Source organism: Lithobates pipiens, unplaced genomic scaffold (genome assembly GCF_037356315.1).
Source record: "Lithobates pipiens isolate NorthernLeopardFrog02 unplaced genomic scaffold, aLitPip1_a1.2 Scaffold_8, whole genome shotgun sequence".
Classification (NCBI taxonomy): Eukaryota; Metazoa; Chordata; class Amphibia; order Anura; family Ranidae; genus Lithobates; species Lithobates pipiens.
In genome coordinates, this window is record NW_027507903.1 from 531,595,852 (window position 1) to 531,620,384 (window position 24,533).

The window sequence follows — 24,533 nt, forward strand, 5'->3', positions numbered from 1 at the left end:
CATTCGGCAAGAAGCCAATCGATATCAGGAGTCTCCTGTGTACATCACACGTCCTCTACTCCTACTTTGTTACCTTGCCACATTGTGATGAATATAATTGTGCCATTTATGTGGACTGATGGCTGACTAAGTTCACTTACTATCTGGGCTTGTCAGTTTCCAATTAAAAGACCCATTTCGGATAATTACCCATAACCAAGGATGAATCTGATACTGATGTCAGGACTTATATGAGATACATCTCCTACAACTAGGATTTACTTCCGGAAGAAAAGTAATCTTCTCCTTTTTTCTCTTATGAACGCGTTATAAGCTGGTCATGATTATTACCCAGATGGACCAATCAGGAATAAATCTCCTATTATGATATTGTGAGCACGCTCAGGCTCCTTTTTAATATTAGTACTCTCTACTAAACCCCCCCCTTTATTTTCTCTATTGAGATTTCCCCTGGGGCCACACGCAGCTGAGCCATCAGTTAATGATATAGTCATATCAAGCTTTGCAGTTTTCTACTCGGGAATCGCCTCAATGATGTGTTTTTATTCATTTGATCGCTTGCCTGCGTGTCGTCACACGGCGTCTGGATGTGTTCCTTTAATTGTTTGTAATGTCTTGTGTCTATGTGAAGCTGTACTTTTAATACTTGTTTCTATACTTGGGACAGAGATTATGCCCACTTTTTCTATAATAATACAATTTAAGATTTTTTTATGATAAACTCTTAATATGATCTGATTCTTGCTGTCATTAGTAACCCTTTCCCCGGTGCCTCTTGTCGGGTTGCTTCTTGTTATACCTATTCTGATTAACCTGTGTAAGAAAGAGCTGTATACTTAGCTATTTTCAGACCACTCCGGTCTGGTCTTGTGATCTTTCCAGTGTCTAATTGGCTAAAGGGGAGAGGAGAGACCGCTCAACAACAGCTAGTAATGCCTGGCAGCAGTGATCTCATTCATAGGCTCCTATGGCCCATTTGTTGGCGCTCCCCCTCTTCCCTGCAGCAGTCTCTGGCTGCCACAGGGAAGCCGGATCACTTGATCGGACCAGAGTGGCCTGAAAGTAGGTAAGTAAACAGATCTTTTTTTTATTTATTTTTTTATACAGGTTAGGTGGAAGAAGGGAACATTTTTAAGTAGTTAGGTTGTGCCTGGAATTCTACTTTAAGGTAAACCTGACAGAGGACGAGGACCCAACAATAATGGCACAAACAAGTGCTTTCCCTTTGGTGACAACATTAGGCTGGTTCTGGCTTCATCTGCGATAGGTTCCCCCAATCTGTTACTCCAGTACTAGTGGGCAAAGGGGGTTTGTCCAGGGGTTACCAATCGTCCATAGACATATATCAGACTGTAATTGGTAAAACTGGGTATACATTCATCCATTGTTAAAAACACTTTTTCAGACAAGGACTATTATGTGCAAAAAGAAATCAATATTCAATTTATTTAAACCATTCTCTCGAAGTGTTTGCTAATTGCTGTGTCATACCGTGAATGTGCAATGTCAACAAAGAGTACTTGATGTCACCAGTGTGTGACAATAGACATTAATCAGCAGAATGATAAATTCATACAATAACGTGCAAATGCATACATATGTGACAACCAATAAATTGATTTATAAAAAGGTGTAATGTCCATAAAATATATGGTGCTACATATAGAAGTGAAGATCCGTGATCCTGGTGAAAACCAAATTTAGGAGTGACTGTATCTTCCTCCACCAACACCTGTTGCACATCCTACTTGCCAGATTGCCATGACGCCCATTACAGGTAGTCACATGTGCAGAAGCTATAGATAATCCAGACAAATTAACCAGAGGGGGTCCTAGCGTGCTTGGGTCGTTACGTCAAATCTCCAGACATCCGTGGGGGAATGAAAGGGAGAAACGGGCTCCCATAGTGAAGTTCGTCACAAATGTTTATTAAAAAGTTCCATCGCAAACATGCGGTACATGCAATGCAGGGACGCCGTATGCGCTTCAACTGCGTATCACTGAGGGCGGAAGTGACGTATCGCTCGCAAGCAACCCTAAGCATTTCATCAGCATGTTCTGACGTCATCAGGGGTTATGTGACCCAATACATCTCTTCCATTAATATACAAAACCGCCCAGACAGGATTTCCAATCCGATTTAATCCTTCTTGGCAATTTAACAAAATTCCCCAATCAAAATGTTCAATGTGTTATGTGGCCAATTTCCTCTTTTTCAAAAGAAAATTGGACTTTGGGTCAATTTAAAATAAAAAAAAATTGGATCAAAAAATGTAAACCATGCGAGTGCCCTCTAGTGGAGAGCTTAACTAGTACTTAATACAAAATTGTGCCATCTTGTGGTCCAAAAACAAACCACAAGTGAGGAAACAAGATAACCGGGAAAGTTGAAAACCTATGCGCCATCTTGTGGCGATCTATGATGATTGGGAGTCCATCCAATTGGAACCGCTCAAATAAATTAAATTACAGTCTAATAATTGGATAAATAGCAATTCAGGTTTATAGCTACATTAAAGTGGAAGTAAACCCATCGATTTAAGCAGTTAAAAAAAAAAGGCATGACGGGAATGCTAACTGCACATTGGCTGTGCTCTCAGCCAAACTATCAAACCATCCAATGGCTGGTGTCATAACGAATCACATGTGCAGCACCATAGCAGTTGAAGATTAAACAGAGGCAAATATGGCAGCTTCCTTGGCTGAAAACGATAGAGGAGTTTACTTCCACTTTAATAACCGCAGGAGTGAGTGTATTTCATTTGTCAAACCATTCTGTTTCATTCTTGGATTTTCTCTGGGTCATATTTCCCCCTCCAATCAGGTTCTATTTTATCTATTCCAAACAAGGTTGCTAAACTAGAGTCTTAATTATGGTGTAGCCTAAAATTTGAGAGACTATGACCCAGAGACTATCCACAGAATGGATTTACAAATTAAATACTCAATCCTGCGGGTATTTAATGTAAATCCTTTTTTTTTTCCCTGCACAATTGCTATGACTAGGGAATCCACAGCTGCAGTATTAAATTAATGTTTTTTGTTCCCTTTTTAAGAGAATAACAACAAAGAATGCATTTGGACTACATCTGATTGACTACATGAGTGACATTCTGAAGGAGAAAGGAAGTGAACTTACTAACTTCAAGGTATGTTTGTCACTTACTCCAATTATGTGCATTTGTGTTGGCTATTTTTATATTGATGGAGTTTCTTTCTACAGGTTGCTGCTGGGACACTAGATGCTAGTGCTAAGATCTATGCTGTGCGAGTAGATGCAGTGCATGCAGATGTGTACAAGGTATTAGGAGGTCTTGGAAAGGAATCACAAGGGCCAGAGCAAGCAGAGGCTCAGGAAGCTGGTATGTTTTCTTGATTTTGTGTAATCGGAAATGTTCTGCGCTCAAAAAACACTAATGGGCCAATGGCTCCTGCTGCTGTCACTTTATATCAATCATAAAATGCATTAAAGTGGTTCTAAAACCATTAGGTTTTTCACCTTAATACATTCAGGTGAAAAATTCCTGGCAGGCCCCCCCCCTTTACCTACCTGAGCTCAATCCAATCCAGCAATGTGCACGGGAGCAACGGCTCTCGCTGCTGTCTCCCTCCTCCCTGGGCAGACTGGTATCAATGGAAGCCATTGACTCCCACTGCTGTCAATCAAATGCTGAGCGTGTGGGGGGTGAGGCTGAGCTGTGTGTCATTAGACGCAGACATGATGACTTGGGAAGTGGCTTTCCATGGGGGCACTTGGCGAAGAGGAGGAGCTTGAAGTAAAGCTCCTCCCTAAGATTTCTTTGGGTGACCCCCGACCTTTATACAAGGAAATATTCTGTAAATACACTTGTTTTTGTGTTATGTTTTAATTTGCAGTAACTGTTCAAGTGGAGTTCCAGGCTTATTAAAAGTCAGCTGCTACAAAAAGTGTAGTTGCTGATTTTTAATAAACAGACACTTACCTATTCCACGGTCCAGAGATGCGGCCGAACGGGGTGTCGCTCCTCTCCGCTGGCGCCTTCATTGTCACTCTGAGCGAGTTGCGCTGTGCTCCCTGAGTGGATAGGCGATTTCCTGGGACCTGTCACGTGTCCCAAGAGATCGCCTAGTGGGAGGGGCCACCTAAGACGAAGGAGGAGTCGCCTTGGAGGTCCCTGGGCAGAAGGAGGAAGTGGGACAGGAAGTCCCTCTTCTAACGAAGCCCCCACTCCCCCCCCCACAAAAAAAATGCATGCCAAATGTGGCATGTAAGGGGGCAAGGAGTGCTTGAAGTGGAAGTTCCATTTTTGGGCGGGACTCCGCTTTAAGAATAGGCACTCAGTTTGTTCAGCGTGGATCGCTCCGTTGATCTCGCTGAGTTGGCGGATGACAGGTCTGTCTCTGCTCACTGTGGAGAGATGGACCTGTCAGATCTCTGCTCTCTGCTATGGGACATCGGCCGAAAACAGATCCGCCTGACGGGTGGAAAATAGTTTTTTTTATCTGTTTGAATTGTGCGGATCGGATGTCAGCGGACATGTCATGGCTGACAACCATCGCTCCATAGAACTGCATGGATCATCCGTTCAGATCCGTAAAAAAAAAAAAAACTGATGGGCGGACCTGAGGGAAAAGGGCCCAATTGTGTAACACACTCCTTTCTGAGGAAACTTGGTATCGCCTTCCCATAAATATGCCACTGTATGTGTTGCAGAAAGCTTTTTGTTTTATATATGTATAGTGTGCATGGATTGATCTTGATGATATTCTATTTAAAGGTGTTTCTAGTACAGAGCCTCAAAATACGAAACGTAAAAAGAGGCAACACTCTGTGGATACGATTGAACAGAATTTGAACAACATCACTCGCTCAGGAACAGACCGTGTTGATCAGGTGAAAATCTCTAGGAGCACCCTGTAATGTAAAAGGCAAAGAATGGGGGCTTAAGGCAGTGTTTCAACGTGTATTATCTAGTAAATGCTTGAGCTAATTTAGAAAGGTTCTCTAAAATGTCTAAACTGACAGTTTTTGTGTTACTTCAGTGCCACCCTGAGTCATGTTAACCCAGGTTTCTAAATGTTGGAATTTGCATAAGCAAAGGCAGCATTCCCAGTCTCTCCCACACCTCCACTTGACAATACCCTGGCTTTGTTTTGGGGATATGAGCATAATTGCCTTTCCACACCAGCCAGCTTATTCTTTTGATTATTCGTAATACCAGGATAGACATTTTGATAAGCCAGCAAATTTTCTTTAGCCTCCTCCTGCCTCCATAATGCCGTATTCTGCGGGTGGGTTTTAATGGTCAGCTGGGGCTCGTGTATCCATGGGGGGGGGGGATGTGTCGTTTGGTTCCATGCTAAAAGCTTGATCCCAACACACTGACCGAACTGAGCCCTTGTGATTGTGAGCCAACGGGGACGCGCTCCCTATCGTGTCCACTGTGAGGGTCAAAATTGAGATTTCACCTCCTGGCTTCAACACCCACCTAAAGGGTTGCTGGAAGGGATTAAAGGGACAGAACAGTGGTTTTGGGTATGATGAAGACTAATAAACTAAAGCATTTTATAATCGCCATATGAAATATATATTGTCAAATATTTCTATTTTCAGCCAGCAGATGGACATATAAGCCCCATATTTAAAGGCTGTGCTCACCTTTTCAAGAAATTAGCCTATTGGTCCCCTGTAAAATGTTCATTGATTTTATTGTTGTATCTGTAGGCCTTTTGGCCCAGAAGCCTGTCAGAGAAACTGTTAGAAATTTCCACATTTTGCCTTGTTAGCATGTGAAAAACGTTGGATGATCATTTCCAACATTATAGGGGTGAAAAACCAATGGTTTTCACGCCCTAGCAACTGGGCAGATGTGGTGATTGCTAACATGGCATTTTTTGGTTAGGCTTCTGAGGATGCCCAAATAGTTTACAGGTAAGACAATAAAACGTATTAACGTTTTACGAAGCCGCATAGTGTTGTGTTTTTTTTTTTTTTTTTTTTTTTTTGTCCTGTACTGTGGGCCTTTGACTGCATACGCTATTTTCTGGAAAGGTGAACTTAAAGTAAATGATCACCTTCTAAAACCTATTCAGTTTAAAGTAGAAATGAAAGGCAAAACATTTTGTTTATAGATATAAATACCCCCCCCCCTTTTTTTTTTTATATATAAGTGATCACAATTCCCTCTGTTCTCAGCTGCACAAAAGCTGGGGGGAGGATAAGTAGCAGCATACTGAGCTTACCAGTGAATAGCTGTGCAGTGGGGGTGTGTCAGGATAAGTCTGCTCATTGGAAGAGAGCACACTGCATTCCCAGCAAAGCTAGAGAACTGACCATGGTGTGGTTTGTTTTTATTAGGAAAGCAAAGGGACTGGCAGGAACACCAGGGATTTCACATAACGGAAGCAACACACCGAGAACTGGAGACTTTCTCGTACAAGTACATGGTACAACAGCAGGGCTGGACTGGGAATAAAATCCAGCTCTGGAAAAAATTTCATACCAGCCCCACAGCATTATTATAACAGCGGAACAGCATGATGGCAGTATTTTCTTGGCACTTTTTATATCGGTGCCATTATGGTATTCACTACCCCCCTTACATCATTGACCCCCCCCCTTTAGACTGGCCTGGTGGTGCTGTCACTGATGACCTTTCAGGTGCACGTGCAGGGCTCAGTCAGATGGCTCCAGCTTGGTTGGCGCTCCCACTCTTGACTCCTCTCCAGACTCCCTCAGAGACTACAGACCTGATACAGGAGATGGTCAGAGACTGCAGACATAATACCGGAGAAGGTCCGAGACTGCAGACATGATACTAGAGCTCAGTGTGGCCTCGCTGTGCCCATCAAATGGGGCCTCGCTGTGCCCATCAAATGCAGCTTTACTGTGCCGTGAATGCAGTCTCACTGTGCCCCATGTCCCAGTCTGCAGTCCCTGTCTGTGAGAAGGTGTGTTGTTGATGCTCGGTGCGGTACCTTGCATGCCAGCAGGATATGCATGACGCCCAGCAGCAGACAGGGTCTGTTCTCGTTTTGTATGGGGACCGTGCTCCTTACTGAGGATCTGTTTGCTGTGAGATGGTGTGGTCCCTGGCCACCTGCACCTTCAGCCATCCTCATTTTTCGGCCCCAGTCAGCCTGTTCTCTGGTCCTGGGGAAGTGGAGAGAAAGGGGAGCAGAGAGTACTGGTGGGGTTGGAGAGCACATGGGTGGGGGCAAAGAGCAGGGGGGAGTGGAGATCACAGGGGTGGGGAGTGCTGGGGGGCAACTTGAGAGCAATGGTGGGGGCCAAAAAGAACTGGGGTGGAGAGTATGGGAGGCTTAGAGCACTGGGGGAGGGGGCCAAGAGTGTGGGGTGGCGAAAATCACTGGGGGGAGCTTGTTAGTAGTACTGGGGGGCAGAAAAACAGGGCTGGAGAGCACTGGGGGGTACAAAGAGCATGGGGGAGTTTGAGAGCACCAGTGGGAGCCAGAAAGAACAGGGGTGGAAAGCACAGGGGACTGGAGAGCACTATGGGGGTGGAGAGAACTGGCAGGGTTGGAGAGTACAGGGGTGGGGTGCGGAGAGTGCTGGGGGGGGGGGGCTTGAGAGAGCATGCAGGGGGAGCCAAAAAGAACAAGGGTGGAGAGCACGGGGGGCAGAGAGCACTGAGGGGGCTGGAGAGTAATGGGTGGAGCTTGGGAGCGCCGGGGGGGGGGGGGCAGAAAAAAACAGGGCTGGTGACCACTGTGGGGGGGGGGGGGGGGCTGGAGAGCACTGGGATGGTGGCTAGAGAAGGATGGGGAGAGCTGGGAGTAGGGGGGGTGGGCAGAAAGAACAGGGGTTGAGAAAACTGGGGGGGGGGGGGCTGGAGAGTGTGGTGGGGGAGGAGGGCAGGGAGCACAAGGAGAACTGGGGGGGCAGTAAAAAGTCGGATTGGATAGGAGGAGAAGCAGGGCATATAGAGGAGATGAGCTTTCTAGATTCCTCCATGCAGCCGTTGAATGCTTGATTCTCCTCTCCCTCCTGCAAGCATTCAGTGGCTGCATGGAGGAATATAGACGGCTTGTCTCCTCTATATGCCCTGCTTTTCCTCCTATCCAGGCACACAGGGCGGCATCTCTTACTGTGTATCATAGCGCTGGCTGGGTCTGTGTTCGGCGGCCGTGCTGTAACATGGTCCCGCCCCCCCTGGACCGGCTTGTGTGATAGGCGAGACACTGATTTTCTCTCACACAAGCCAGTCTAGGGGGCGGGACTGTGTTACAGCGTGGCCGCCGAACACAGAGCCAGCCAGCGCTATGATACACGAGAGCAGGAGAGAGGAGTAGTGCAGCTGCGAAGCAGCCCCAGGGCAGGCAGCCTACCTGGAAATATCCCGGTAGGCCAGTCCGGCACTGTACAACAGGCATATATCAGGAATATGAAGTGTTGGGGTAACAAGCACTTTAAAACCTTGAGTTCAAGTACTTTTTAAAATCGTAAGTTTTAAAACTTAAAAAGAAACTACATGAGTTGCATGAATGTTATGAGAATAAAAAAACATGGGTGTCTGACTGCAGACTTGCATAAACATCCAAGCACACATTTACTGACTATCACATTTTTTGTGTTTCTGCAGATTGACCCTCTCTTTCAGAAAGCAGCTGCCTCATTTGATGAATGCAGTACAGTAGGTGTCTTCCTAACTGCTCTGCGCTGTTCCAGTTATCACAGTGAGCTACACTTTGATGATTATGTGATACCACTGTCCACTATCCAAGAGGAACAAGCTCCAACTCCTCCAACATCTGTTGACACAACTGAGCTGAAAGGTAGCTTACTTTTTACAGTGTTTATTCTTTTGTTCTTAAAGAGAAGTATGTTCTTAGAGACGGATGGGAAGTAGCTAAGAGATGTACTTAATTATAAAATGAAATTAACCTCAAATCATTAAAGTTTCACCTTTTAACATGTTTAGGCCAATGCATGCTAAGTTCCGACATCTTTAAAATAATATTTTATGTATTTTCATGAATGCATACAATGCACTAAAAATCAAGGTCCACGTTATTACTCAGGACCCTTGCCCTCATACCATGCTGTGTTAAAGTTTAAAGTAAAAAAAAAAAAAAGTGGCAGAAAAAATAGTCAGAGTTGCATTCATATAAATTTATTTACTTAACATTTTGATGCACTTTTTGACATGGGAATGAGGACCCTGAATAACATTGCAGACCTTGGGTTTTAGTGTAAGTTCCACTTTAAAAGCTAAGTTCACCTTTTGGAACATGTTACAACCGTATTTAGGGTGTAACATATTCAGCTCATGCCTGCTCACCCCCCTCACTCCTTCCCCTGTGATTAGCGGGCAGAGGTTCTTTTCCTCCCGCAGCCGCTGTCTTATTTAAATTTGGCACGGCGCTCCACACGCACAGTTGTGTCATTCATTCACAGGGATCTGGTGAATAAAGGAACTACAATCCCATCTTCCACCATGGTAGATGGACTTGTGCTTCTCAGTGGACAATGAGGGCGTTAATGAGTACCCTTGTAGTCCACTGACTTTTCCTCTGGCTTTCTAATGGGAAACCTGTACAGATCTATAGGTTGAAAGCTGGAGGGCATGCTTGCAGGAGTCTGACATTTTGATTTGAACAACTTTGCAGGCTCCAGTAAAAGGCTTGACCTTTTTGCAGGCTTTCTGGAAAAATATTGCATTTATTATATATTAAAGGGGTTGTAAAACCACCTGTGATGCAGCACACCCCCTCTTACTTACCTGAACCCAGTCTTTCCAGCAACAGGGACAAGCACACCAGCTCCAGTCGGTGTCTCGGGTCCTGATTGGATAGATTAATAGCAGCGCAGCCATTGGCTCCCACTGTTAATCAAATCCACTGACGGGAGGGGGCCGAGTCCTGCTGTTTGTGTCAATAGATGCAGCAGCAGGACACGTGAGCACGCACGAGTGCCCTGAGGGAAAGTGGCTCTCCAACAGTGCAATCGAGAAGAGGAGGAGCTATGAGCACCACCGTGGGACCACAGAAAAGGAGGCTTGGGGCCACTCTGTGCAAAACCAACTGCACAGAGGAGGTAAGTATGAAGGGTTTTTATAAAAAAAAAAAAAAAAAAAAAAGCATATAAGTGCATCTGGAAAATATTCACAGCTCTTCGCTTTTTTCACATTTGTTCTGTTACATCCTTATTCCAAAATAGATTACATTCCTCATTTTACTCCAAATTCTACAAACGATACCCCATAATAACGACAACATGAAAGAAGTTGGAAATCTTTGCAAATTTAAAAAAAAAATTAAAAAACTATAAAATCCCATGTACATAAGTATTCGCAGCCTTTGCTCAATACTTTGTTGAAGCACTTTTGGCACCAATTACAGCCGCAAGTCTTTTTGAGTATGATGCTACAAGCTTGGCACGACTATTTTTGGACCGTTTCTCCTATTGTTCTTTGCAGAACCTTTTTAAGCTCCATTAGGTTGGATGGGCAGTGTCGGTGCACAGCCATTTTCAGATCTCTCCAGAGATGTTTAATCGGGTTCAAGTCTGGGCCACTCAAGGACATTCATAAAGTTGTCCTGTAGCCACTCCTTTGTTGGCTGTGTGCTTAGGGTCGTCGTCTTGTTGGAAGATGAACCTTCACCCCCGTCTGAGGCCCTGGAGTTTTCATCAAGAATGTCTATGTACATTCCTACATTCATCTTACCCTCTCGATCCTGACTAGTCTCCCAGTTGCTGCTGCTGAAAAACATCCCCACAGCATGATGCTGCCACCACCATGCTTCACTGTAGCCAGGTGATGAGTGGTGCCTGGTTTCCTCCAGACATGACGCTTGCCATTCAGGCCAAAGAGTTCAATCTTTTGTTTCATCAGACCAGAGGATTTTTTTTCTCATGGTCTGAGAGTCCTTTAGGTGCCTTTTGGCAAACTCCAGGTGGGCTGTTATGTGCTTTTTACTGTGGACTGACTCCCGTCTGGCCACTCTACCATACAGGCCTGATTGGTGGAGTGATGCAGAGATTGTGGTTGTTCTGGAAGATTCTCCTCTCTCCACAGAGAAATGCTGGAGCTCTGTCAGAGTGACCATTGGGTTCTTGGTCACCTCCCTGACTAAGGCCAGGTTGTTCCAAACTTCTTCCATTTATAGTTGATGGAGGCCACTGTGCTCATTGGGGCCTTCAGGGCTGCAGAAAGTTTTCTGTACCTTTCCCCAGATCTGCGCCTCAATACAATCCTGTCCTGGAGGTCTACCGACAATTCCTTGGACTTCATGTTTGGTTTGTGCTCTGACATGCACTGTTAACTGTGGGACCTTTTTATATAGACAGGTATGTGCCTTTCCAAATCATGTTCAATCAACTAAATTTATCACAGGTGGACACCAATCAAGTTGTAGAAACATCTCAAGGATAATCAGTGGAAACGGAATGAGTGAAATTTTAAGTGTCGTGGCAAATCTATGAATACTTATGTACATGTGGTTTTTGTAGTTTTTATAACTTTGCAAACATTTCCAACAAACTTCTTTCTCATTGTCAGGTATTGTTTGTAGAATTTAGAGGAAAATAATGAATTGCAGAGTTCCACCCTCAATTTTTTATTTTTTTATAGAAGGCAGCAGCTACAAATACTGTAATGCCGCATACACACGAGTGGACTTTTCGACGGACTAGGTCAGACGGACTTTCAGCGGAGGTCTGATGGACTTTCCGAACTAATAGACTTGGCCACACACAAACGGACTAAGTCCGTTCGAAAGTCTGTTCGTTTTGACGTGATGACGGGACTAAACAAGGAAGTTTAATAGTGTCCTTGCGTCGTATTTGGTCCGTTGGACTAGCATACAGACGAACTGATTTTTCGACCGGACCCGAGTCCGTCGGAAAGATTTGAAACCTGTTTTTTTTTTTTTAACTTAGATTTTTATTGATAATATTCGCAGTACAGAGGCATAGACATGTTTCACAGAAAGGAAAGTGTGAATACATTTTATCACGTAAAAAGAACAAAAGAGAAAGGCCAGGTTACAGAATCATGTTTTGTCTACATCGATCGGTATTTAGACTGATAACAACATTGCTGAAATAATAGAAAACATATAGCAACAATTCAGACATGGCTGCAATTGAAAGGCCTATTGGTCAACATATTTGGATATAACATAGAATACAGCCATCGATTAAAACAATTATAAGAGTTACGTATACCTAGCTGGAACTGTAAGGAGAACAATGTAGGCATAGTTCGTAACAGACTGTTATGGTGAACGAATCTGGTGCTAGAGATCAAATCAGTCGCATGCTCCTTGGGTCATTGATCCAAGGTTCCCAGTCCCTGAGGAATTTATTTTTGGAGAGGTGTGTTTTAGAGAAGATGTGTTCCATTTCGAAATTGGAGTTTAGAATGGATATCACCTCTCGGAGGTCTGGGGGTTGAGAAGATTTCCACCTAAGAGCGATAGCCAATCTTGCAGCAATTAGAACGTGGGTGGATATTGTTTGTAGCTTTTTGGGCCAGGATGGAATCGCCAGCCCAAGAAGGATATCCAGGGGGGTTAGATTCGAGGCCGCACAGTTTATAGTGTGAAGGATGTTGCGTACTTGAGACCAAAAAACTGTTAGCGATGGGCATTCCCACCAAACTTGAAACCTGTTTTATTTCTATGTTGCTCAAATTTTTTTTTTCCCCCGAAAAAACGGACTAGCCCACACACGATCGTATTGTCCGACGAACTGATCCCATTGGACCTAGTCTGATGGAAAGTCCGGTCGTGTGTACGCGGCATAACTGCTGACTTTTAATAAGGACACTTGCCTGTCCAGGGAACCAGCATTGTCTGCCATACACCCCCCCCCCTCCCCCCCCCAGAGCTAATGTGTCCATTGGCTGGGGTGAAGGTGCCGCCATTGCAACTAAGGGAAACTGGCAGTGGAGCCTTCAGGTTCCACTGCCGGTTTCCTACTGCGCATGCACGAGTCGTGTGGCACTTTCTGAAGGGCCCCATCGCCTTCTGGGACTTGTGTGTGTGTGTCAGCCGGGGGAACAAGGAGGGGCCAAGGCAGAAGAAGAAATGACATACCTTGCTGTGGCAAGGCTTGGATGGAAGTACACCTTTCTGTACTTCAAAAAAGGTAAGAAGAAAAAAAATATATATATCTCCAAAAACAAGGGGTGGAGCGGTGGTCCTTCGTTTAAAGGGGTTATAAAGGTAAATGTGTTTTCACCTTAATGCATTCTATGCATTAAGGTGAAAAAACATCTGACAGTTCCTGCCCCAGCCCCCCGTTTTACTTACCTCACCCCTCGAAAGTCCCGCGCTCATCCTCCGACGTCCTTTCCACCGTTCAGCCTGGCTGCTGATTGGCTGGAGTGGATGGATGGAAAGCAGCGCAACCATTGGCTCGCGCTGCTGTCAATCACATCCACTGACGCAGAGCGCCAGGGGGGTGGGGTCGTGTGATACAGCGAACGGCTATAGCCGCCAGCTGTATCACGGGAGCGTGTCTGCAGATGCTTCTCACCATGCGAGGGAGCTCTGTGGGAGGAAGCCGAGACAGCCGCAGAGGGACCCCAGAAGAGCAGGTTTGGGGCCACTCTGTGCAAAACGAGCTGCACAGTGGAGGTATGTATAACATGTTTGTTATTTTAAAAAATAGACACTGGGGGCACATGCATACTAATTGGACAGAGGGGGGGAGCCATTCAGCCACCCACGGTCGTTCCCCAGAGAGACAGAGCGCCGATCTGCCTATGTAAACAAGGCTGATCTCCGTTCTGACAGTGAAGTAGATAGAGATCTTGTGTTTCTCATAAGCAGGAACACCAATCTGTCTTCCTCCAGTCAGACCATCCCCCACGCAGTTGGCAAGTACCCCCTAGGAACACACTTAACCCTTTGATCGCCCCTGATGTTAATCCCTTCCCTGCCACTGTCAGCACAGTAACTGCATATTTTTAGCACTGATCACTGTAATAATGTCACTGGTTCCTAAAAAGGTGTCAGGTGTGCGATTTGTTCAACGCAATGTTTTCAGTCCCACTAAAAATCGCCGTAATTACTAGTAGAAAAAATCAAATAAATACAAATATACCATAGTTTGCAGATGTGATCACTTTTGCGCAAACCAGTCAGTATACGCTTATTGGGATTTATTTATTTTTTTTACCAAAAATATGCAGCAGAATACTTATTGGCCTAAATTGATGAAGAAATTAGATTTTTTAGTTTTTTTTTTTTAGGTTTTTTTTTTTTTGTTTTTGTTTTTTATTGGATGTGTTTTTTTATAGCAGAAAGTTAAAAAAAAAATATATTTTTAAAATTGATGCTCTTTTTTGCTTATAGCACAAAAAAATAAAAAACGCAGAGATGTTCAAATTCCACCAAAAGAAAGCTCTATTTGTAGGGAAATTGCATGACTCTGCAATTGTCAGTTAAAATAACGAAGTAGCGTATTGCAAAAAAGTGCCTGGTCATTAAGGGGGTAAAACCTTCCAGGGGCTGAAAAGATTAATCCATTTTGGCATAAGGCTGTAACATAAAATGTGGAATAAGTGAAGTGCTGCAAATACTTTCCAGATGCACTCTATCCAGCCAAATTGTTTTACTTTTGCATAGAGCAAGAGAGCATTGGATTTTTACTGCTATTCGTGCCACCATTACAGATTTTTCTTCTTCCGTATATGTCTCAATGATACATTTTACTAGACGGATGAGGGAAAATGTTCTTTAGGGACACAGGCAGCAATAAAAATGGCTTCACGGACTAACTGTCTGAGTTGCTGTTAGAAATTTACCCTCACTACCTGACTGGTGCCATTGTCACGAGGGCAGGAAGAGAGGGGAACCTCCGATAACGTTAAAAATGTGATGACCGGTTTTAAACCTTTCCCACTTTATTGAAAACGGAAAGAAAATGTTTTGGCATTACACTCACTTTAAAGGAGCTACAGCTATGAAATTTTAATGCATTTTGCTGTGTGACCTATTTTTCATTCCCTAGTGGAATCTTATCTGGGAAAACTTCTTCTTTGCAGCTCTTCTGGATCAGTGCGTGGAAAAACGTTCCTTATGTCCATCACTTGCAAAATTTCGCTCAATGCAGCTAGACAGCGATGCCAAGCAGGAGGTATACCCACCATGCGTTCTTTGTGCTGTCAAAATATTTGTGCAGTTTTTGGACCTTTTTAGTCATTTATAACAGCCCTATATATTTTAAAAACAGCTGAGACAAGTTCCTTTTTAACAACCTTTGTGTTTAACAAAATCACACCAGTTGTACACAGATATGCGGACGGTGGGCCGGTATATTTTAATGGCGAGCAGCTGCATAGATGCGTCAATGGGAAACAGCTTTTCTGTGCTCAGAGGGTGCTCACTGCGCACTCGGCACAGTAACTAGTTGTCACGGGCAGCTCCCAATGCATACTTGCAATTGGAAGCTTCCAATTATTTGACAGCCTATCAAGCGTTCACAAGATGGGTAAGTCCGCCTCTTGGCATTTAGATCCTCTTAATGGGCTGGGGGGCAGCTAGAGGTAAAACTTTCAGTGCCGGTTCACACCACAGAAATGCAGTCTGGATGTTTTTCTTTTCTATGTGTTTTCAGTGCGTTTTTTGGTGTGTTTTCAATGTTCCAGTGCTTTTTTTTTTTTATTTTTTTTTTTACTGCACTGTAATGCACTCCACTGTTGTGACCTGTTTTGATGCAGAGAAAAACACACTGGACTTCATCTTGCATGAACCAGCCCTCAGACTGTAGAGGTTATTCGAAAATTTGTACTGAATAATATATAGTCTGCCATTGCTGATTTCTCTCCAGTAAACTTCCTCGTTTATATGCTAATCCAAAGGCTTCAGTATTTGAGTCACTGACTAAAAGTCTTTCTGTCAAATAAGTTCCACTTTAACCACCTCCCCCCCTGGCCTAAAGCAGAATGATGGCCAGGCATGGGGTTTCTTCGTTCTGAGTGGATGTCATTAGACGTCTCTTGGAACAAACCGCTCGTGCATTCCCCCGGGGGCACGCAGCGTGGCGATCAGTGGTTCGGTGTGCCGCTCAGACACACCGCATCTCCGATCTCAATAAAGAGCTTATGACGTATGCTCTTTACCATGTGATCAGCTGTTACCAATCACAGTGTAAATAAAAAGTGCTGGTTATCGGCTTTCCTCTGCTTACTCTGACAGCGAGTGAGGAAAGGAAAACTGATAAGCGGCTTTCCTCGCAGGATGGATGATTATCAGTGTCACCTATCGGTGTCTTGTCTATCAGTACTGCATGTCAGTGCAGCCTCATCAAACCACATCAGTGAAGGAGACAATTTCTACTTTTTATAAAACTGTATAACAAACTAAAAAAATCTTTTTGAAAAACAAAAAAAGTCATTTGTTTTTTCAAATGTTTAGTTAAAAAAAAAAAAACAGTATTGATTAAATACCACCAAAAGAATGCTCTGTCTCAAAATTATAAAAATTTCGTTTTGGGTACAGCATTGCATGACCGCCCAATTGTCATTAAAAATTCTACAGCGATGAAAGCTGAATTTTGGCCTGGGCAGGAAGGGGTTAAAAGTGCCCTGTATTTAAGTGGTTAATAAGAAAAACAGATCCTTGTAGCTGCAGTGCATTGGGATTCTGAGATCAGCAGAAACATCAAACTAATTTACTGAATGCAGTTTTGTTACATGATTTACCATCCTGGTAAGCTTTTTGCTGAAATCATTGGCCCTATCTTGCCATCTCTATTAAACACTTTACTTAAGTATCCTGTCTTAGACAGCATCTTCTAAGGGCCGTATTAAACTGCTTCTATAGATACAAAAAAGTGCAGGAAAACAAAACCATGCCTGCGCTTTATGCCCATTGTCCACAGTGACTATATTACATTTTAAGACTTAATGCTACTGATGTGTAGGATTAGGTAAAAGGGTGCATTTCAGTACTGCTTGCAGCAGCAGAACAGTGTTAATCACTGCAGGTCTTAGTGCTTGAATCACTTAAAGATTAAATAAACTTGAAACCACATACTGGGAATTAACAGTACCTTGGATTGATTTATACCACTTAGTGATAAGAAAGCTTTGAGGATTACGCACATTTGTGGATTGTTGATTAGTTAGTAAATAAAAAGCTACACTATTTTTAAAGGTCTTATCCTTTGCTCTGTCTTTCTGCAGAGTGTGTTGTCATTAACAGATAAATACAAGGAGAGCAATCATGCCTTTGATATCAATGCAGAGATTGAGGACGATGGTCTTGAGCCTGCAGGTCCTGAGATGGATGATTTTGATGCAGATATGTGTGATGGGAATGAAGCAGAAGATCTGGGAGAGTTTGCAGAGCGACGGGAGGCTTGCCGATCAGGAAAAAAAGGGTAAGTTTTTCTTTGCACATTAAATTGCACATTTTATTTTTAATCTTTTTCAGAACAAGGGAAACTTGTAAAAGCGAATTAGTGGTGACAAAGATTAAAAGTGTGTGTGTGTGCGTGTATGTATATATAGGTTTTTCTTTGGTCACTCTAGATTTTCTCATCCTGACCTTGTGATGTGAATGAATAATTTGTATAGCGCTACAATGCGAACTGAATCGCCTCAAGTCGCTGTATTCGTGCTTTGTTGTTAAGCTTCTTAGAAGAGCTAGGTCTAGAGTTTTTTTTTTTTTTTTTTTTCCTGAAGGCCTGATGGTTTTCTTCCATGCGGCTGTAGGTCGGTAGAGCGTTCCATAGCCCTTGGACAGCGAATCTCCATTCCCCCTTTGATTTGTAGCGAGATTTGGGAATGAGGAGGAGGTTTTGGTTAGATGACCGAAGACTGCGATTGGGTGTATAGTGTTATATTTTCTCGAGTAGGTATTGAGGATCGTCTCCATGTGTGCATTTGTGGGTGAGGCAGAGGGTCTTGAATGTAGGCTCCTCAGGGAAGGGGAGATTGATTCCCACGTTTTTTTTCCTGTTGTCAGCTTTGCCACCGTGTTTTGGATAAGTTGTAAGCACGCAAGTTGATATTGGGTAATCCTATGTAAATGGAGTTTGCGTAGTCAAGTCGTGAATTAATGACTGTTCCAACTACCACTGCTTTGTCCTCCTTTGGAATGAAGGGGATGAGTCTGTGTAGCAGGCGGAGCAGATGGTGAGAACTCCTGCTACTGCTCCTATTTGTGCATCCATTGACATTTCGGAGTCAAAAATGACTCCGAGACTCTTGGACCTTGGGGAGATGGTCTGTCCAAAGATGGTGGGTGGTGTCCAAGGGATCTTGGTTTGGGAATTTTGGTTTGCGTGTAGGATAAGAAGCTCTGTTTTCGATTCATTGAGTTTGAGGGAGCTAGTGGTCATCCAGTCATCTATCAAAGTGAGGCAATTTTCTAGTTGATGGTCTTTTTGTCCGGTGATATAAAAGTAGAGTTGCGTGTCGTCAGCGTATGAGTGGAAGCAGAGGTCTGATATTCTGATGATTTTGAGGAGTGGGCGGATGTATATGTTGAAGAGCACTGGCGACAAGGGTGATCCTTGAGGGACTCCGCAAGAGATTGCCTGGGTTTCAGAGGTGAATGCTCCTATTTTCACTGTCTGAGAACGATTTCCTAAGAAGGATGGCGAACCATTGTAGATCTTAGTCTGTGACTCCTGCTACTTCTGTGAGGCGGATGAGTAGAGTATTGTGGTCCACTGTATCAAATGTTGCACTGAGGTCCAACAGTACCAGGAGAGGAGACATGATTCTCCGTCATCTGCTGCTTCGAGGGCGTTGTCCCATATCTTGAGGAGTGCTGTTTCTGTTCCATGGCCTGAGTGGAAGCCTGATTGCAGCGGTTCCAGGAGTTTGTGTGTGTGTCCAGGTGGCGCTGTATCTGTTGTACTACCGCTTTCTCCATAATCTTGGAGATGGTGTTAAGGCTTGTATATCGGTCTGCAGTGGTTGGGGTCCTGAGGGTCGAGGTTGGGTTTCTTTAGCAGGGGTTTGACGATGCCTTGTTTGAGGGCGCCCAGAACAATCCCTTCTTTAAACGACTGATTTATGAGGTGAGTTATGGTGGGAGCCACGATGTTCAGAACATTCTTTCAGGAGTTTTGTGGGGATAGTGTCAATTGGTGATGTGGTGTCTCGAAGGTTTTTTATTTTTATTTTTTTGTGGTGTCCGTGGTAATTGGGGTCAGAGAAAACTTCGGTGGTTGTGGGATGTTCTTGTCAATATCTTCTTTTTACTTTGGTTGACTGAGGTTGGTTGTTTTTTTCTGATGAATTGTTTTCCGGATGTTGTCGATTTTGTCTATGAAAAAATCTGATAACTCATTGCAGAAATCTTGGGTTTAGTTTGCTGGGGACTCTAAGCATACCGGGTTTATCGACTGAGCAACTATTTTAAAAAGTTCCCGAGGGCAGTTTAAGGCCGATGAGATGGTATTTGAGAAATGTGATATTAAGGGCAATTATTCTTTATTACAATAAAAAAGATGTTATACTTGCCTGGCCTATGCATTGGTATTGTACAGAGTGGTCCTTTACTGCCTCTTAGGTAGCCCCCACTGGCAATGTCCGCTCGATCTTCTTTCGGGTGCTCCCATACGAAGTGTCGTGCTATGTGGGCATGCTCCAAACCTGGGATGTGCGTTTCCATATACACACTGCGTGGCTCAGCTACCCCCCCCCCCCCCTTTACTGCTTCACAGAATTTGACTGACAGCAGCAGGGATGGTGTTTTTTTGTTTTTGTTTTTTTGTCCCCCCACCCCCGCTGTTCTTTCAACTTTCTGTTCTGACATTGCCTGACTTGATTTGGATGAAGACTTAAGAGTGATTCCCTTTTGTCTAAGGCTATATCCTTTCTGTTCCACTGGGTGGCACATGAAGTCGCTTAACTTTTTGGATTATACTATCACCTACAGGAGGATTGGAGACTGGCAAACAAACTGTAAACCAGCCCAAGTGAAAGAAAAAGTTTGGGGTACATAAAAAAACAAACATACACACTTGCCTCCATGCTGCAGCAGCAGTCCCCTTCTTGCTTGAAGCCCGAGAGCTGAGCAATCACATGATTGCTCCGTTTTTGGTCAGCTCTAAGCAGAGACTAGTGACTGTCAGGAACACGACACAGAGATCCCTCCCCCTCTGTCTATGGCTTGCTGAAACCCTTATCACAAGGGAGGGCTTATGCCTGGGAGAGAACTTCTTACTGTGTAAATGTATTTATTTATTTTTTTGCAGTTTGTGTTTTGCCAGTGTTCAGTCACCTGCAGGTGTCAGCAGAACCCTATTTAGAAGAAATGCAATTGCCCTGACAGGTTTAGATTTTACAAGAATTCTTCTGTTTTTCTCAGTTTTGGATGCAAGTTATCTTTTGTCTCTTTCTTCCCCCCCATTAGATCACAGATTACTCAGATTGCAGATGCCGATATTGGTACTATGTGCCTACAGCTGTCCTCTTGTCCTGGAGAGTATTCTTACTTCAGTCCTCGTACTATGTCCATGTGGGCAGGCCCTGAACATTGGCGTTTCCGGCCTCGACAAAAAGGTAGTTGTCCTTCCTTTACCAACAGTCTTTTAGGAACTATGTGCACATACATACTGTGTACACTGTGTACATATACTGGCTGATTTTTCGGTACATGTGTACCATTGTCTGTTCAACAAAAGTCTGCCTAATGGCCAGCTTCCCTCTAACTGTCCTGCTGAAAAAACATGATTTGATCAGTGCTTGCAGCCAATGGTAGAGTGTCCCTTTTGCAAAAACACAATATCTCAGCAGGAGAGATGCGTGCATCACACATCGTGTTGACACAGGGAACTGTCTATTTTTTTTTCATTCCGTTGAACAAAATAAAACTGAATATGTATACCCATCTTTATTCATCGGGTCTGTAGCATTGTTGTTCATCTAAATCTATTCAACTTTCAGTTGAGAGTGTTGGCGACAAACCGAAGATCAAGAAGGCAAAGAAAATGTTTGAACTGAACTTTGAAGATGACATTAATTTTGAAACGCACTTCTGTAAAACTAGGGTAAGTTGTTTAATATAAGAACCCACCACGTTCTTCCAGTACCACGTTAAGAATATGTGATCAGCTGTGTGACTTTTACTAGGCATACAGTATTGTAAGTATGTATTGCCACTTTACTTTACAGCTTACTGTGGCCCCACACTACCCATCTCTGCCTGTCAATGACCAGTACAGGACATGAGAGGAAATCGCCAACGGAGAGGAGATGGCTATAGCCCCATCAGCTTTTTATTGTCTGTATTCCAGTTGGAGACTTCCTTCACACTTTTGGCCTGATAAAACTGTCACTGGGACAAGATGTTAGAGAAATCGTCTTGGCAAAACCTCAGACAGCATTTTAAAAATCTGAGATTCCAGAGCCTTTGCCCACTGTTCAAACCTACAACCAGCAAATTAGTTATGTTAGTGGTTGTAACTCTTAAAAAAAAAAAAAAAAAAAAAAAAATTCTGTTCCTTTATAGCAGATTAAACAGCACAGTGCTTGTGCTGTTTAATCTACTCCTTTCTAAGCTGTAAAAAACCTGATCATGCCACTTCCTGTGTGTCCCCCCCAACTGTACTGACCACGATAATCGTGGCTGCCAATCCCTGATTACCGTGGTCAGTTTACGTGCCTCCGTCACCCTGCTGCTCTCCTCTCTCCACCTCCCTTCCTGCCTGTCTGCTCCTGTGTGTGAGCAGCCCCTACCCTCTCCCCCTGCTGCTATTAGAAGCTGGTAGTAAAGTTTAAATAAACATTACCGCCAGCCCCTCTCTTTTTATCAAGACATACCTGTTTGTGTAAAACGATGCCTGTAATTATCTTTTATCTCAGAGCTTTTCTGGCTGTTCACGTGACCTGTGGCCAGGGCCGCTGATAAGCCAGTACAATTGGCCCTGTTGTACCGGGCCCAGCCAGCAGGGGGGGCCCGGGCAATCTGAGCAGAGAATGAAAGAAAAAAAAAATATATATATTTCTCCAGCCAGCACGAGATGAGTCTGACCACCGGAGAGGTGAGGAGCGGCAGGCGCCACTCAGAGGCTGGAGAGGAGGAGGAGAACACTTTCCAGACAGTGAGTAAACTCAAGGCAGGGGTTGACTTCAGTTTAACAGCACCGACGGCAGGTAGCCTGCATGTGTGACTTGCTCACATTCCACTCACATCTCTGCTCATGTCCCTTGTGTCAGTGAGGAGAACAGCACCATGGAAGCCTCTCCTACACTGCTATCTACAGATTTTTGCCTCCCAGCAGGATGTCAAACCAATTGGTCTGCTGCTCTGTCATTCAGAGCTGCACCGCCTCCTCCTGACCTCCAGTCTGTGCAGGAAATACAATGTGCAGCCTGGAGATTTAAATGTCTGCTGAAGCAAGAGTGGTAAGAGCCAGTGGCCTCACTTGTTATAGCTGTACACTCAACCCTGTTTACCATCAATGGTGTACTGTGATGGAACATGTGGGCAGAGGGGTGCACTGAGGGAACACATGTGTAGCGATGACACATGACATGAGGGGAAAGCAATGGAACATGTGTACAGTGACAGAACATGTGTGCAGAGGTGTACAATGATAGAACATGTATGAAGAGGTGTACAGTGATAGAACATGTGTGAAGAGGTGTACAGTGATAGAACATGTGTGAAGAGGTGTACAATGATAGAACATGTGTGAAGAGGTGTACAGTGATAGAACATGTGTGAAGAGGTGTACAGTGATAGAACATGTGTGAAGAGGTGTACAGTGATAGAACATGTATGAAGAGGTGTACAGTGATAGAACATGTATGAAGAGGTGTACAGTGATAGAACATGTATGAAGAGGTGTACAGTGATAGAACATGTATGAAGAGGTGTACAGTGATAGAACATATGTGAAGAGGTGTACAGTGATAGAACATATGTGAAGAGGTGTACAGTGACAAGATGTGTGCATAGGTGTACAGTGATAGAACATGTATGAAGAGGTGTACAGTGACAGAACATGTGTGAAGAGGTGTACAGTGATAGAACATGTGTGCAGAGGTGTACAGTGATAGAACATGTATGATAAGGTGTACAGTGATAGAACATGTATGATAAGGTATACAGTGACAGAACATGTATGAAGAGGTGTACAGTGACAGAACATGTATGAAGAGGTGTACAGTGACAGAACATGTATGAAGAGGTGTACAGTGACAGAACATGTGTGAAGAGGTGTACAGTGATAGAACATGTGTGCAGAGGTGTACAGTGACAGCACATGTGTGAATAGGTGTACAGTGATAGAACATGTATGAAGAGGTGTACTGTACTTCATATAATGGGGGGCCCCCTGTGTGTCCTGCGAACAGTGTGCTCATAATGGGCGACCCCCTGTCATGTCATGTGGATGGGGGAGATTTAACTCCTTATATTGAGACCCCTGTGTGTCCTAACTCACTGGGAAGCAGCCAGGGCTGGGGCTGAAGGAGGGACCAGGGGCAGGACCAGGGGTGGGGCTGAAGGAGGGACCAGGGGTGGGGCTAAAGGGGGCCCCGTCAGGTGGGCTGTAGGGGGCCCAATGATTTCTATCAGCGGCCCTGCCTGTGGCCGAGATCCTCCTCTTGACCTCAGCCAGGAAGATCACGTGACTGCTGTACTGTCCGCTCAGCCCCTCCCACTGTTGCCCTTAGATTTGGGGAGCGACCGGTGGTCATGTGACTGGCCAGAAAAGCTCTGAGATAAGGTAATTACATCATTTTACAAAAACTGGTAGCACTGTCTGTTATGTCTTGATAAGAGCGGGGCTGGCATTACATTTTTTATTTATTTTTTCCTAAACCACTTTAAGAGACAATGTGACAGGACTACTTCTATATTAATGTAGATTATGAGCTTTGGCACAGTGACTCAAGTTCACATTTGCTGCCCCAGAGTTGGGTTGAGTCAATGAATGGCTAATCCAACGGGATCTAACCTCGCCAGTTGACCAAAGTAGGTTTATTCAAATGTTTTTCTTTCCCAGAGGTGGTTATGTTAATAGAAAAAACATAAATAACCACAGCGGTCCAGATGAGTTCTGTAGGTAGTAAGCTCTAGTAGGACTTATTTATGGGAACTGGAGAGGAAATGTACCACCTACCCATAGCAACTAATTGTTTTTATTTTTCAGTGAAGCTCGGTTGGCTTTTATGAACAACTGCTCCCTGTATAGCCAAAAGTGTATTGTATTTCTAAAATACGATACTGAAACCATAACCCTCTCTTTAATTTGATCTCGTATATTTAAATAGGCAGCTACAACACTTGCAAAAAGCACACTTGAGACCCAAAAGAAAAAAACCACGACCCTGCCTGCTGATTTCCACTATGATCCAGACAACATTGCAAGGATGAGCTTAAGACCAGTGGACAGGGTAAGGTGTAAACTAACTCATTCTTTTTTACACTTGAGCCTAATCAGTGCAGGTTAATGTATTTTTGCCTTCCAGATCAAGAGGATGGCTCCTGGAAACTCTGTTCCTGAACAGGAAGATGAAATTGGAGAATATGACTACAACAATCCCAATGACACTTCAAACTTCTGTCCAGCCTTGCGGGTGAGGACGGTTGCTTAAGCAGAATTCTTTTTG

At 44.0% G+C, this 24,533-nt stretch overlaps 1 protein-coding gene across 1 annotated transcript in view; it reads left to right on the forward strand.

Moving 5' to 3' along the window:
- The window catches only part of NCAPH (non-SMC condensin I complex subunit H), a 59,517-nt gene that overhangs the window by 21,679 nt on the left and 13,305 nt on the right, over window positions 1-24,533 (forward strand). Inside the window, exons 4-13 of the mRNA XM_077469538.1 lie at window positions 3,057-3,149; window positions 3,224-3,362; window positions 4,758-4,873; window positions 8,583-8,775; window positions 14,997-15,088; window positions 17,139-17,335; window positions 20,326-20,474; window positions 20,859-20,962; window positions 24,195-24,317; window positions 24,393-24,500. Coding sequence (XP_077325664.1) covers window positions 3,057-3,149; window positions 3,224-3,362; window positions 4,758-4,873; window positions 8,583-8,775; window positions 14,997-15,088; window positions 17,139-17,335; window positions 20,326-20,474; window positions 20,859-20,962; window positions 24,195-24,317; window positions 24,393-24,500 — 1,314 coding nt within the window. The remainder of the gene's footprint in view (window positions 1-3,056; window positions 3,150-3,223; window positions 3,363-4,757; window positions 4,874-8,582; window positions 8,776-14,996; window positions 15,089-17,138; window positions 17,336-20,325; window positions 20,475-20,858; window positions 20,963-24,194; window positions 24,318-24,392; window positions 24,501-24,533) is intronic.